General features: G+C 45.0%; 1 protein-coding gene across 43 annotated transcripts in view; it reads right to left on the bottom strand.

The window, feature by feature from the left end:
* LCOR (ligand dependent nuclear receptor corepressor) overlaps nt 1-15,080 on the bottom strand; it is a 157,085-nt gene extending 142,005 nt beyond the window's left edge. For 8 of the 43 annotated variants that reach the window (XM_074002321.1, XM_074002327.1, XM_074002318.1 and 5 more), the window contains exons 1-2: nt 14,945-15,080; nt 13,852-13,925 (exon numbers count right to left, since the gene is read on the bottom strand). Coding sequence is in view for 15 of the 43 variants with exons in the window: in XM_045362181.3 (XP_045218116.2) it covers nt 13,491-13,719 (229 nt within the window). In the remaining 28 variants the exon portion in view is untranslated. Of the gene's footprint in view, nt 1-13,490; nt 13,926-14,213; nt 14,406-14,944 lie in introns of those variants that run through there. The other 35 variants (XM_045362185.3, XM_074002326.1, XM_074002338.1 and 32 more) reach the window with 12 other exon arrangements.
* Nucleotides 15,081-15,683: the final 603 nt, after the last annotated feature.

Genomic DNA, 15,683 nt, shown 5'->3' with positions numbered 1-15,683 from the left:
ATCCAATTTCCTCTTCTCCTTCTCAGTAATTACACACTACTCAGCAACTTCCTTTCCTGTCACACAATTTAAAATATTGCCAGCTGAACCAAACTTAAGTCACAGAAGGTTAGAAGTGAAGAAAAGGCATTTGGCTAGATTCAGCAGTCCCGAATCCAGACCTCAATCTGCTTTACCCTGTTTGCCCCTCCACCGCCAACCCACACCTCCTTGAGGTCTCTGAGAAGAATATCAATAGAAGAAAAGGCCAAGCAGTTCCACTGTTACAAGGCCTTTGTTACAAACTCCTATGAATTAGGCTGGTCCACACAGAAGACTCACCAGGCGTAGGATCAGTGTCAGATATCCTCTGCTGCCTTTCCCTCTCCTAAACCTATGCTCCAATCTCAGCTAATGGTGAAGAATGGCCAGTTGAGCAAGATATGAAGGAAAATTAAGCCAGTGGAAACATTCAGCTCAGAAACTCATTTAGCTAACAAAACTAAAAAATCAAAAAGAAAAAAGGAAACACAAATAGGACTGTAACAGCTGAAGAGAAGGAGGCAAGGTATTCTAGTCAAGGCCAGAGAACAGAAAATGAATAAACTCCTGTTTATGGTAAGATTATGGGTAGAGAAACCAACATACCTTAATGTAACATAAAGCACATAAGCAATCAGTAATTAGAAACAAAGACGGGCAACTTAATGGAAATTCTGAAAGAAGGGCATATGCATAATGCTGAAGACTGAAGAAGGCTGGGTAACAAAGCAAGACCCCATCTCTACAAAAAATAAAAATATTAGCCAGGCACCATGGAGTGTACCTGTAGTCCCAGCTACTTGGTAGGCTAAGGCAGGAGGATCACTTGAGGCCAGGAGTTGGAAACTGCAGTGTTAGGATCATGCCACTGCACTCCAAGCCTGGGTGACACAGTGAGACCCTGTCTTGGGGTAAGGGGGAGGGGGGAGGGAGGGAAGGGAGGGAGGGAAAAGGGAGGAAGGAAGGGAGGGAGGGAGGGAGGGAGGGAAGGTAAGTAGGTTAAAGAGCGTAAAAATGTGCATTCCAATCCCAGGTCTACCACATTTTAGCTGCGTGATTACGAATGAAATCTGTAACCTTGCGTGATTACGAATGAAATCTGTAATCTCCCTAAATCTGTTTCCACACCTGTAAAACAGATGTTAACATCAAAGGTCTCTTGTCTGTCACACAGTAAACACTCAATATATGGTAGCTTTTAAGAAACATTACAAGTAAACAAAATAGAAGCAAAAATTTCTCCATATTTAAATGTCTTATTTATTTCTTTAAACTTATGAACCACTTGATGGGGATGGGAGGTGGGAAAAGGAAGATGGTGCCATAATACAAAAGGATACAACCAAGATTCAATACTAAATATGGTGTCTGGGATTTGCTCCAAAATAATTCAGTTAGGGATTAAACAAGAATAGCCATTAGATGATGCAGCTGGGTGTTTGTTCAGCATACTATTCTTTCTACTTTTCTGTATGTTTGAAGTTTTCCAAACTAAAAGATTTTAAATTCCTTTCCGTTTAAATGATATGGCTGAACAAGAAAACAAGTTACAGCATCCTTTCTAACTTTGATAAATACTGAATCTAAAAGATGGAAAAAAAAGGTAAAAGAAAACAAGATAATATCCAGTGGGCAGATATAACGGTAAATACCTACAAACAACCTAGAAAATATGCTTGCATTGGGCCAAAGACGCTCATGCCTGTAATGCCAGCACTTTGGGAGGCAGAGGCAGGAGGACCACTTGAGGCCGGGGCTTCGAGACCAGCCTGGGCTACATAGCGAGACCTCATCTCTACCAAAAACAAAACAAAACAAAACAAAAACTAGCCAGGCATGATGAAACATGCTGTAGTCCCAGACACTCCAGGGGCTGAGGCAGGGGGATCACTTTGACCCCCAGGAGTTTGAGTTTACAGTGAGCTATGATAGTGCCGCTGCATTCCAGCCAGGGAGACAGAACCAGACCTTGTTTCAAAAAAAAAGAAAAGAAAACATGCTTGCATTGACTGGAAGGAAGAGGAGTAGCCAGGTAAAAGTTCACAAATACCCATGCAATGGCAACAATAAAAAAAGTGAAGAACAAGAGATCATCAAACTGAATCTGTGCATGTCTCAATTTAACAAATTCAACATTTGCTTCCTCTACATACAACATACACTTATTTCAAAAATTTGTATAAACTAGGGGTGGGGCATGATGGCTCACACCTGTAATCCCAGCAATTTGGGGGGCCAAGGTGGGTGGATCATTCATAGTCAGGAGTTCAAGACCAGTCTGGCCAACATGGTAAAACCCCTCTCTACCAAAAATACAAAAACTAGTGGGCTGTGGTGGTGCGTGCCTGTAATCCCAGCTACTCAGCAGGCTGAGGCAGGAGAATCACTTGAACCCGGGAGGCACAGGTTGCAGTGAGCCGAGATTGCGCCACTGCACTCCAGCCTGGGGTACAGAGCCAGACTCAATCTCAAAAAAAAAGAAAGAAAACTTTTTAGAAAATTTTTGTATAAACTGATCATTCTAAATGTACCAGAGGAGCCTGTTACTGTATTAAATCAGATATGAATTATGTTGTAAAGTGAAACAGATGTCTTTGTGGTAAATTCACATTTTCACATGTGGAATTTTATTTTACCAAGTAGGACACATTCTATAGATCCCTTTAGTTTCTCTTGCTTTCTTATTTATTTATTTATTTATTTATTTAGAGACAGAGTCTTGATCTGTTGCCAGGCTGGAGTACAGTGGCGCGATCTTGGCTCACTGCAACCTCCACCTCCCGGGTTCAAGTGATTCTCCTGCCTCAGCCTCCTGAGCAGCTGGGACTCCAGGTGCCCGCCACCACGCCCAGCTAATTTTCGTAGTTTTAGTAAAGATGGAGTTTCACCATGTTGGTCAGGACGGTCTCGATCTCCCAAAGTGTTGGGATTACAGGCATGAGCCACTGTGCCTGGCCTCTCTTTCCCTTTATACTGTGAGTTTAGGAAAGGTAAAGCATGCTTTTACCTTCCGCAAAGCTCTAAAAAATCACCTACTTAGAGAAGTATACACAATAATCATTTACTGATAATGATAAAATAATTCGAATTTTATGAAAAATAAGCTAATCATGAGATCAAACAACAGTCACAGACCATCTAATATTTTATGAGTAAAAAAAAATAATGCTCTCGCCGGGTGGAGTGGCTCAGGCCTGTAATCCCAGCACTTTGGGAGATTGTGGCAGGAGGACTGCTTGAGTCCAGGAGTTTGAGACTAGCCTGGGCAGCATAATGAGACCCCATCTCTATATTTTTTTTTATTTTTTATTTAATAATAAAAAAAAAAAACAGGTTTTCCAATAACAGCAATTATCATGGGAAATAATACTGGTGTTCACATCTTCTAATTCAAAAAGAAAGTCTTGGCCAGGCGCAGTGGCTCATGCCTGTAATCCCAACACTTTGGGAGGCCAAGGTGGGCAGATTAACACGGTGAAACCCTGTCTCTACTAAAAATACAAAAAAATTAGCCAAGTGTGGTGGCGGGCGCCTTAGTCCCAGCTACTCGGGAGGCTGAGGCAGGAGAATGGTGTGAATCCGGGAGACGGAGTTTGCAGTGAGCCAAGATCTCACCACTGCACTCCAGCCTGGGCAACAGAGCGAGACTCTGTCTCAAAAAAAAAAAAAAAAAAAAAAAGTGTACTTCTGGGCTAGGCGTAGTGGCTCACGCCTGTAGTCTCAGCAATTTGGTAGGCCGAGGAGGGCTGATGTTTGAGCTTAGGACTTCAAAGACCAGCCTGGGCAACATGGTGAAACCCCATCTCTACAAAAAACTTGGGTATGGTGATGTGCGCTTGTAGTCCCAGCTGCTCAGGAGGCTGAGGTGGGAAGATCCCTTGAGCCCGGGAAGCAAGGTTGCAGTGAGCTGAGATCATGTCACTGCACTCCAGTCAGGGCAACAGAGTGATGCTGTCTCAAAAAAAAAAAAAAAAAAAAAACAAGTTTGCTTCTGGAAGAGCTCAGTTCTATGTTTTCTTCCTACCTGAGATGTTACATAAATATTCCAGACTTTTCTAACATTAAAATATCATACAATTGTTGCTATGGATAATAGGAAAGTATATACACTGAGGGAAACACTAATTGTGTTAACAAGATTACTAAATGTTTTCCAATTGAGTAATTTTTTTTTTTGAGATGGAGTCTTTCTCTGTCACCCAGGCTGAAGTGCAGTGGCGCGATCTCGTCTCACTGAAACCTCAGCCTCCCAGGTTCAAGCGATTCTCCTGCCTCAGCCTCCTGAGTAGCTAGGACTGTAAGTGCCCACCACCAAGCTCAGCTAATTTTTGTATTTTTAGTAGAGACGGGGTTTCACCATGTTGGCGAGGCTGGTCTTGAACTCCTGACCTCAGGCGATCTGCCCACCTTGGCCTCACAAGTTGCTGAGATTACAGGCATGAGCCACTGTTTTTTAATATCCACCTCTCCCATCCTACATTTTGAAATAAAGACAATAAAATAATGTGCAAGTCTGCCAGACATAGCGGCTCACGCCTGTAATCCCTGCACTTCGGGAGGCCAAGGAGGGCAGATTACCTGAGGTGAGGAGTTCAAGACCACCCTGGCTAACATGGTGAAATCCCGTCTCTACTAAAAATACAAAAATTAGCCAGGCGTGGTGACACACACTTGTAATCCCAGCTACTCGGGAGGCTAAGGCAGGAGAATCGCTTCAGCCTGGGAGACGGAGGTTGCAGTGAGCCGAGATTGTGCCACTGCACTCCAGCCTGGCCGACAGAGTGAGACTGTCTCAAAATAAATAAATAAATAAATAAAAAGTGTAAGTTTTCTTTAAAGTATTAAATGTGTCATACAGATATATAAGATGGCGATACCATTAATAGATTTTCTGACACTTTCTGCTTTCTGTGTCATTTTAAAGAGTTAATTATTCATCTAGATAATTGCACATTTTAAAAATTCTTGTATGACAATGATACGTTTCTAAGTAATCCCTTTCAAGCTTTGTAAACAACTGTGATGAACTTCTTTTTTCCTGAGACAGGGTCTTACTCTGTTCCTCAGGTTAGAGTGCAGTGATGCAATCATGACTCACTGCATCCTCGACCTCCTGGGCTCCAGTGATCCTCCCACCTCAGCCTTCTGAATAGCTGGGACTACAGGTGCACAAAACCACACACAGCTAAAGCTAATTTTTATATTTTGTGTGGAGACAAGGTTTCACCATGTTGCCCAGGCCTGTCACGAACTCCTAGGCTCAAGCAATTCGCCTGCCTCAGCCTCACAGTGTGCTGGAATTACAAGCGTGAGCCACCCCACCTGGCCTGTGATGGACTAATTTTCAATGATTCAGAAGTTATAACAAACGCTGCTTTACTTCGAATAGTATCGTTACAATAGTTTTTAATACAATTGTAAAGCACAACTGAGTAGAATTTTATTTTTTCTCTTTAGTCTCTAGAAAACATTTAAAGTCTAAAAAGAAGTCCCTTTAGACAGGTCTAGACCAGGCGCAGTGGCTCATGCCTGTAATCCCAGACCCCATCTCTATTTTTCTTTAATCTAAATTTAAAAATATATTGAGGAAATTTTAAAAGACACCTCTGGGCCGGGCGCGGTGGCTCAAGCCTGTAATCCCAGCACTTTGGGAGGCCGAGACGGGCGGATCACGAGGTCAGGAGATCGAGACCATCCTGGCTAACATGGTGAAACCCCGTCTCTACTAAAAAATACAAAAAATTAGCCGGGCGAGGCGGCGGGCGCCTGTAGTCCCAGCTACTCGGGAGGCTGAGGCAGGAGAATGGCGTGAACCGGGGAGGCGGAGCTTGCAGTGAGCTGAGATCCGGCCACTGCACTCCAGCCTGGGCGACAGAGTGAGACTCCGTCTCATAAAAAAAAAAAAAAAAAAAAAAAGACACCTCTGAAGAATATTAATTTCTAGTCTCCCAATACCAAATTTGAAACATTAGTCTAAACCACTAGTTACAGCCATCATTTTTTTCTTTTAGCAAACTGACTTATCCTGCTCTTATACTAACAAATACACATTACACATGACGGGATCCTTCTATTATCCTCAATTATAAGAACTTCATTATAGTAAAAACACAACAAATACTAGTTTTACAATGTAAAATTCACTGACTTGCACAATAATGAATCCAGAAAAATGATTCAGTGATATGCTAAAAGAATCTACAACTCTCTTCAACAAAAAGTAAATTAAAACATGAAACAAAGGAGGAAAAACAAGACCAAAAATCATTAGAAGATGCCAATCATTACTACACAGCTTTCCTAACTTGCCCCTCACAATCCATTAAGCAAAAGATTCTCAATCCAATTCTGCCAACTACCCCATAAAATACTTAGTTTCATCCTTAAGACATCATTATATCTGACACTTTCTAACAGACCAAAGCTAACCAATTCAAAAATCAGAGAAACCAAGAGTCAACGAAATTCAAACACCTTAAAAACAGTATATTTAACTTAGCAGGAGGAAACAAAACATATGCCGGGAGTGGTGGCTCACACCTGTAATCCCAGCACTTCGGGAGGCCAAGGCAGACGGAAGGTCAGGAGTTTGAGACCAGCCTGGCCAAAAGGGTGAAACCCTGTCTTTACTAAAACTACAAAAAAGCTGGGTATGGTGGTGCCCGCCTGTAATACCAACTACCAGGGAGGCTGAGGCAGGAGAATCACTTGAACCTGGAAGACAGAGGTTGCAATAAGCCGTGATCATGCCACTGCAATCCAGCCTGGGCGACAGAGCGAGACTTCATCTCAAAAAAAAAAAAAAAAGAAAGAAAGAAAAAAACAAAACATTTGCCATAAATTGTATAACTTGTCAGATGTCTGAGTTTTATAAAATGCAAACAAAAAATGTAATCTGAAATTTCAAAAATATTGCTAGCGAAATTCCTCTCACTACCCAAATTCTCACTATGTAAACTCAGAAATGGAATAGACTCATTCAAAACATTTGTGATTGGGCAATATTCAGCAAAGCTGTCCTTCTCTATCCAAACTCTTGTCATTCACTATTCAAAATTGAGGCATAAAATAGATTTAAATAATATGTATACCACATTATCTGAACTTGGTATGTGAACCCTCACCATAAAGAGGCAGAAATTTAGATCATCTGTGCCATTACATAACTCCATCAAATAATTAACAATTTTAATAACTCATAGAAAGGATGTTTAAGAAAGCTTTTCTTGTCTGGGAGCGGAGGCTCACGCCTGTAATCCCAGCCCTTTGGGAGGCCAAGGCAGGCAGATCACCTGAGGTCAGGAATTTGAGACCAGCCTGGCCAACGTGGTGAAACCCCGTCTCTACTAAAAATCCAAAAATTAGCCGGGCATGTTGGTGTGTGCCTGTAATCCCAGCTACTTGGGAAGCTGAAGCAGGGGAACCGCTTGAACCGGGGAAGCGGAGTTTGCACCGAGTCAAGCCAAGATTACACCACTGCACTCTGGCCTGGGTGACAGAGTAAGACTTCATTTCAGAAAAAAACAAAAAACAAAAAAAGAAAGCTTTTCTTGAGAATTCTATTTCATTCTCTTACCATGCTCATTATTCTCTTCGTAAGGTATCCTGCAGTTTAGCTTTTGTTACAGTGTATTTGGTCATGTGTTGATATGTACTTGTTCTTAAATGGGGAGTATAATGAGAAAAAATATTTGCAAAGCATACACTGATAAGTATATCCAGAATATATACATAACTCTTACAATTCAACAATAAATAATAACCCAATTTTAAGAATGGGCAAGGGATCTGAATAAATATTACCTCCAACGGTATGCAAATTGCCAAGAAGCACATGAAAAGATGTTTAACATTGCTAGGAAAATGCAAATCAAAACCACAATGAAATATAACTTGTCTTTTTTTTTTTGTATTTATTTGTTGGTTTTTTGAAATAGGACTTCATACCTACTAAAATAGCTATTATATAATCAAAACAGACAATAACAAATGTTAGAGTGGATGTGGATAAATGGAATTCTCATACAGTACTGGTGGGAATGTAAAATTCTGCAGTCACTTTAGGAAACAATTTGGCAGTTTCCACAAAACTAAAACAAAGTTATCACATGACCCAGTAATTCCATCCTAGGTACATAAGAAAACTAAAAACAAAAGTCCACACGAAAACTTGTACACAAATATTCATAGAAGCATCATTTATAATAGCCCCAAGTGGAAACAACCCAAATGTCCATCAACTGATTAACGGATAAATAAAATGTGGTATGTCCATACAATGCAGTGTTATTTAGCCATAAAAGAAACAAAGTGCTGATAATGCCATAACAGGAATGAATCTTAAAAACATTATGCTAGGTGAAAGAAGCCAGACACAAAAAGCCATATATTGTATGACTCCAATTACATGCAATGTCCAGAACAGACAAATCCACAAAACAGAAAGCAGATTATAGTAGCTGCCAAGAGCTGGATCACTGGAGGAATGGAATGTGGAACTGCCTACGGATGTAGGGTTTCTTTTTTAGGAAATAAGAATGTTCTGAGGGTGGGTGTGGTGGCGCACACCTGTAATCCCAGGACTTTGGGAGACTGAGGCAGGCGGATCAATTGAGCCCAGGAGTTCAAGACCAGCCTGGGCAACCTGGCAAGACCCCACTGCCGAAAAAAATAAAAATAAAATGTTCTGGAATTAGACAGTGATGATACATGCACAACCTTGTATTTGAATTAACTAAAACCCACTAAGTTGTTATGGTATGTGAATTATATCTCACTTAAAAAATGAAAAAAAAAATTCAAGGTATGGACCACTGTACTTGGGATACTTGCTGAATACAAGAATGGTCAATAAAATGAGCTAATGGTTTATATTGGATTTTTATCCCCAGAGCAATGTGCAAGTGTATGGAATAGTAAAAGGAATTTAAAAATAAACACAGATAGACTAGAAGATAATTTATACAGTAGTGATGTTAAGTTTTTCACTTGAAACTATGAAAAGTAACAGCTTTGCTTATTTGCATCTATCCAATATCACAAACTTGAGATTCCACACAACAGATGGACACACTTAAAGGAAATATGAATCAAGAGAGAGGTTCGGAGGCACATAGAAACAAATCAAGCCCCTCTACTGAGTTTTCTGAGCTAGTCTGCAAGCCAGGGAAGAAAGCCAATCCCATTATTTAATATATACCTTTAATTGCCACATTTCACAGCAAATACTTTTTGACTCTTTCCAAATACCAACTCCAACTTCCAAGGATGAAAATCTGTCAATCCTAAAGGTATTCCAAAAATAGGTTTGTAATAGCAATGGAAGGCATAACCTCCAAATGAGCTTGCTTAGAAGATAATACTTTTGTGGATGATAATATTGTCCCCGTAAAGGTGGTTTAAAAAAGAATCTGGGCCGGGCGCGGTGGCTCAAGCCTGTAATCCCAGCACTTTGGGAGGCCGAGACGGGCGGATCACCAGGTCAGGAGATCGAGACCATCCTGGCTAACACGGCGAAACCCCGTCTCTACTAAAAACACAAAAAATTAGCCGGGCGAGGTGGCGGCGCCTGTGGTCCCAGCTACTCGGGAGGCTGAGGCAGGAGAATGGCGGGAACCCGGGAGGCGGAGCTTGCAGTGAGCTGAGATCTGGCCACTGCACTCCAGCCTGGGCGACAGAGCGAGACTCCGTCTCAAAAAAAAAAAAAAAAAAAAATCTGTCGGCCAGGCGCGGTAGCTCATGCCTGTAATCCCAGCACTTCGGGAGGCTGAGGCGGGTGGATCCCGAGGTCAGGAGTTCAAGACCAGCCTGGCCAAGATGCTGAAACCTCGTCTCTACTAAAAATACAAAAAAAAAAAAAAAAAAAAAAAAGCTGGGCGTGGTGGCACGCGCCTGTAATCCCAGCTATTTGGGAGGCTGAGGCAGAGAATTTCTTAAACTTGGGAGGTGGAGGGTGCAGTGAGCGGAGATTGCACCACTGCACTCCAGCCTGGGCATAGAGTGAAACTCCGTCTCAAAAAAAAAAAAAAAAAAAAAAAAGGCTGGGTGCAGTGGCTCACGCCTGCAATCCCGGCACTTTGGGAGGCCAAGGCGGGTGGATCACAAGGTCAGGAGATCGAGACTATCCTGGCTAACTGGTGAAACCCAGTCTCTGCTAAAAAGACAAAAAATTAGCCGGACGTGGTTGCAGGCGCCTGTAGTCCCAGCTACTCAGGAGGCTGAGGCAGGAGAATGGCGTGAACCCAGGAGGCAAAGGTTGCAGTGAGCTGAGATCGTGCCACCACTGCACTCTAGTCTGGGCGACAGAGCAAGACTCCGTCTCAAAACAAACAAACAAAAAAAGGATTCTGTGTCCTTTTTTTAGAGTTCCACAATGAAATCCTTAACTAAAGGAAACATTCCTCCCCTGGGCTAAGTAAAAAAAACGTGTTGCAAACTGCAAGTTGCCTAACAAAAAGTCTCCACTTTCTAACATGCATTAGAAAATCCTACAACCTACCTTTGCAAACCTATTGTGTATATCCCTTACACTAATCATGAACTGCAGTTTAAACTGACAAGTCATTGCTGTCCTTCTCCGCTTTTGCTCATGTCATTTATCACGAATGGAATGCCTTTTCCATATTCATTAGAATGAAGCAAAAATCTACCACCTTCAAGAAATCTTCCTTCATCATCTCAGGAGAGATTTATTTCACTTCTAAACACCACTAGCATTTGCTTGCACCATCATATGACACACTATGCCTTGTACAATAACTGATTACATTTTCTCTAAGATTTAAAAGTTCCTTAAGGTTAAGGCAGCTTTCCCAGTAACTTTGTTTGCCCACAGTGCCTGATACAAGACAGATACTTATTTAAATGAAGTAAACACCTAACTGCCCTTCATCCTAAAAACAGCATGCATACAAACAGCTAGGTGATTAGGCAGGTACTCTGAAGTGGCAAGTTCTATCAGGCAAGCGACTTTGGGAGGCTGAGACAGGAGGAGTTTGAGACCAGCCTGGACAACATAGCCAAACTCTATCTCTAAAAAAAAATTCAAATAAAAATAAAAGTGGCATCAAATAACCAATTCTCACTATGTAAGATATTCCAGGCCCCCCTGTGTAGTTCCATAAGGCTAAAAAATGGCATAATTCAAATACTTCCTAGAATTGCTCCAGCTACAAGAACGTTTGAGGAAATTAGGGCAATCTGAAATAACTTTCTGAAAGTCAAAGAGACTCATCTGCCATCCTATTTTTAGCCAAGCTACAGCTAAGCTGAAATCACCACAACTTTCCCCACATTAGGAAGAGCTTCTTGAAAATACGGCAAGGGCAAGGTGCAGCAAAGCAAAAGGTTACATCACATCAGGCGCAGAGAGAGCCTAGATCTTCCTGGAATCTAAACTGATCATCCTAGTCTCAGAGGACTCCTTAATAATCACCTGGCAACCAAATATCCATCTTGATCATAATCACCGTCTGAACCCAGGACTAACTCCAATTCAACTGAACCTAATCATTTAATCAACTTCACCACCATCGCCTGCCCCCACACCCTCCAAAAAAGTATTAATAGAAGGGAGAATTTTATTTTAGAAATGACTGAGAATTTTTAATCCAAAGGGCTGTAAATTAAATACCTTTCAGAAACCAAATGACCCTAAAGCATTCATCAGTCAAGAGAATCAAATAGGTTAACTGTTTAGAACCAATTCCACTAAAAGAGGAATTACTACATCGGGAAGCAAACAAGTTACCTTTTAAATTGTGTAAGCATCACTGCCAGTCCTTTTAAATATAGGAAGTTCTTAACACTACAATTAATTTACTTAGAACTCTCCTCTTAAAGAACAAAATTACATATAATAAAAGAGAAAATATAAGGCCCCACTGATTTTAGTTGGGAGACTACGAATATATGTTACTGCTCAGATTAAAATATTGCTCTGCACTCTGGACTCTGTAATCTTCTGAACTTTACTACCTTTAAAGTGGAAATTTGGACTTAAAAGTATGCTTAAAGAAATTTGATCACCAGATTAAAATCTGCCTTCAAAAAGTGAATCAAAATTTTGATATTCCATTGAGATATTTACAGAAATTATTTGTCAGTCATAATTTTAAGAACCAAAAACACGGCCGGGCACGGTGGCTCACACCTGTAATCTCAGCACTTTGGGAAGCCGAGGCAAGCGGATCAGGAGGTCAGGAGTTCGAGACCAGCCTGGCCAATATGGGGAAACCCCGTCTCCACTAAAAATTAGCTGGGCGTGGTGGCGCACGCCTGTAGTCCCAGCTACTCGGGAGGCTTAGGTAGAAGAACCCCTTGAACCTGGGAGGCGGAGGTTGCAGTGTGCCGAGATGGCGCAACTGCACTCCAGCCAGGGCAACAGAGCGAAACTCCGTCTCAAAAAAACAAACAAACAAAAAAGAACAACAACACACACACACCTTGTCAAGCAGCAGTAACTAATCACTAACTAGCAATGACTGATAAAATGGGGTCCCGAGGCAGGAGGCCAGGATTAAAAGCCAAGAGAATTAGAATAAGACACACTAATTAAAATCATCTAAACTAAAGCAACATGGAACTTAGAATATCTACAGGACAGGACTACATTATAAATTTAAAAATCTTTCAAAGACTAAAAAGCCCTGCTGAAAAAACCAATCACTAACAAATGTGAAACATACAAGAACCAAAAATTATTCAAAACAATTCCAGCATTTGATACTAACCCACAATTCTGAAAACGCAATTTCATACTTCTCAAAACCTGCTATATGCTCTCTTCTATGATAGTACGAAATAACAAGTAATTCAAAAAGTACTTAAACCGACGTGACATTTTAGTAAAAGTATAATAGGTTTGAAAGAATAAAACAAGTAGAGATAGAGCAGAGTACAGGATAACTGAGAGCCAAAAGGCTGTTTCCTGGAGGGCAGCACTGGTCTTGGATTGGCAGAAGGGGATTTTTAAAATATATTCATGAGATGAATTATACCAAAAAAATGACTCATGCCTTTATTATTTGCACAAGCATATGTTTGAAAATGCACTTTTAACCTTTGGACAACCAAAGTGGTATCACATACCTTAAAGCATTGTTGTCTATATTAATTTTGGTGTTACAGTCTAAATCCTTAACAAAACTCACGCTATACATGTTCGTAATGAAACCCTGTAGAAATGGAAAGGCGTATATTGTTCAAGTAAAGGTTACCTGATTTTTCACTTGTTTAAAGTTTCAGTTTTGCTTTTCAATCTATTATCGAAAACACCCCTTGTGGGACATTGTAAAGGGCAGACCCTCCTGTCAAGCCAGAAGGCTCAAACACAAAGACATTGAGCTAACCAAGTGCTGTAATTCTTCCAAACTGAGCCTCTCCACACCCCCTCCACCCTTCCCCCCAACAGATATGTCTATTAAATCAGTGTCTGTTCTCCCCCTCGCACAACAAAGAGAACTTCTCACCGCATGAAATTGCCGCTGAATGGACACCAGAAAGCAGGATTTGCATAATTCCTTCCAACGAAACCCTGTCGGGAAGGAGGGGATGAGGGGCCCAAGCGAACGGATAGATTCTCCTACATTCTGCCGGGAAGACCTGGTTCCCAAGAATATTCCCCTGGGGGAGACAGGGCTGGAATTCTGGGCCTCCCCGAGGACTGGGCGTGGGGGACAGCGGACGACGAGAGGGCATCTCCCCACACACCAGCAGCACCGAAGCAAAGACGGGGAAGTAACAATGCTGGAGGACAGGAGAGTCAGACACAAGGATGAACTGGGGCTAGGGGGCGGCGGGCGGAGCGGAGACACCACACGGGCCACTTACTTTTTGGAGGGGGGTTAAATATATGAGTTAAGCCCTTATGGTCCCGCCGGCCGCCGCACAGAGGGAAACGGGACCTTGGGAGAGAAAAACAGACAAAACACACAGTGTGAGAGGCGCAGCTCGGCCGCCCGGCCCCTCCCGGGACGCCCCCGTCCGCGCTCCCTCCGGCCCGCAGGGAAAAAGCCACCCGAGGGCGGCCCAAGGTCCAGGAGGCGGGGGGCGGACGGGGCATTCGGGCGAGGCTGCGGCTCCGGCCAATCCCCCGGAGGGGACGAGAGCTACCCCCGCCGAGGCTCCTCCGTCGGACCCAGTCCCACCCCCTCCTCCCCGCGGCACGACACCGAACACAAATACGCACACACCGACCCGTGCGTCGAGGATTAACTCCCCGGCCGCCGCCGCCCGCTGAGGAAGTGCAGCCGCTGCCCCCCGCGGCCATGACACCCCACTTGGCTCGGTCAGGCGCACCCGGGGACTGTGACAGCTCCAGCTCCCTCCGCCCCCATCTCCACCTCACGCTTCGCACACGCCCGAGCGCCGGGCGCCCGCCTGCCGCCCGCCGCGCGTGCACGCAGGGCTGGGGGCGCGCCCCGCGCGTGGGGGAGGGGTGGTGCGGGAGGAGGACGGCTGCGGCCGGAGCGCGGGTGGGGGCCGAGCACGGCCGCGCCCCTCCCGCCACCCCCACTACAGCGGCAGGGCCGCGGGGCGAGTCGCCACAATAAGACGGCGGCGGCGCCGGGGCGCCGGGCCCGGAGCGGTAGCAAGAGCGGGAGCAGGGGCGGGAGCGGGGACGGAGGGGAGCCAGCGGGCGGGGATGGAGAGCGGGAGGGGGAGGAACACGCGCTGCCGCCGAGAGCCCGCCCCGGGGAGGCGCGCGGAGAGGAGGGGCCGGCGCGCGCTCGGCCGAACGGGAGAGCCTGCCTGGAGGTCGCGCGCGCTCGCACTCCGGGGGGTGGGGGAGGGGGGGACGCTCGAGCCAAAGAGGGCGGGCGGGCCGGAGCAGCAATTGCCACTTCCCCAGCTCCCTCCCTGGTCCGGGGCGGCCGGCGGCGGAGCGGCCGGAGGGGCGGCGGCGGTCGGCGGAGGGTCTCACCTACACAGTGAATGAGCTTGTGGCGCCACGAATCCAGTTCTTGCCGAAAGCCGCGTTTCTCAACGGAGCATTGCTGCCGCCTACACACCCTCGCCATCTTCTGCCGCCCGCCCGGCCCAGCCTCCGCCGCGGCCCCGCGCACGCCCAGCCGCGTCGCCCGGGGCCGCGCACGCACCCGCGGCCCGGGCGTCGCGCCTCCCGCCGGGGGCGGTGCGGGGGCAGGGCCGGCCTCACCTCACCGTGGCCCCGGCGTGGCCCGGGGGCGGCCTGGGCTCTCTCGCCCGCGCGCCGCCCGCCGCCCGCCGGGCTGCGATCCCGCCGTCCTTCTCCGCGGCTGCCGCCGCCTCTGGCCGCCCGGAACGGCGCCTTCCCACAGCCGGAGCTCAGCCCCGCCGGCCCCGCACCGCCCTCGCACTGTCCCCCAAGGCCACGGCTGCCCCCGCCCTCCCCTGGGCTTTTTGTTTTTTACACCAGCCCCATTTATCACTTCCAACCTGCCTATCGCCCGGCACCAACTGTTGCAAGTTCCGTAATAACTGCTGCTATGAACTTCTCGGTCGAAACTGCTCCTCCGCAGAGCCTGTTTAAGAAGCAGAAATAGGAATAAATGCCCGGATGCCCGTGGATGCACTGAACTCTTAAGATTTTCAAAGGTGAAATGGAAACACGTTATTAAGTCATTGGGAGACTTAGCTAACATTGGGAAACCTAGTAAAAAGTGGAAATCAAGCGTTTTAAA

This window comes from Macaca fascicularis, chromosome 9 (genome assembly GCF_037993035.2).
Source record: "Macaca fascicularis isolate 582-1 chromosome 9, T2T-MFA8v1.1".
Taxonomy (NCBI): domain Eukaryota; kingdom Metazoa; phylum Chordata; class Mammalia; order Primates; family Cercopithecidae; genus Macaca; species Macaca fascicularis.
The sequence above is the reverse complement of the archived record's forward strand: the minus strand, read 5'-3'. Positions and strand labels throughout refer to the sequence as shown.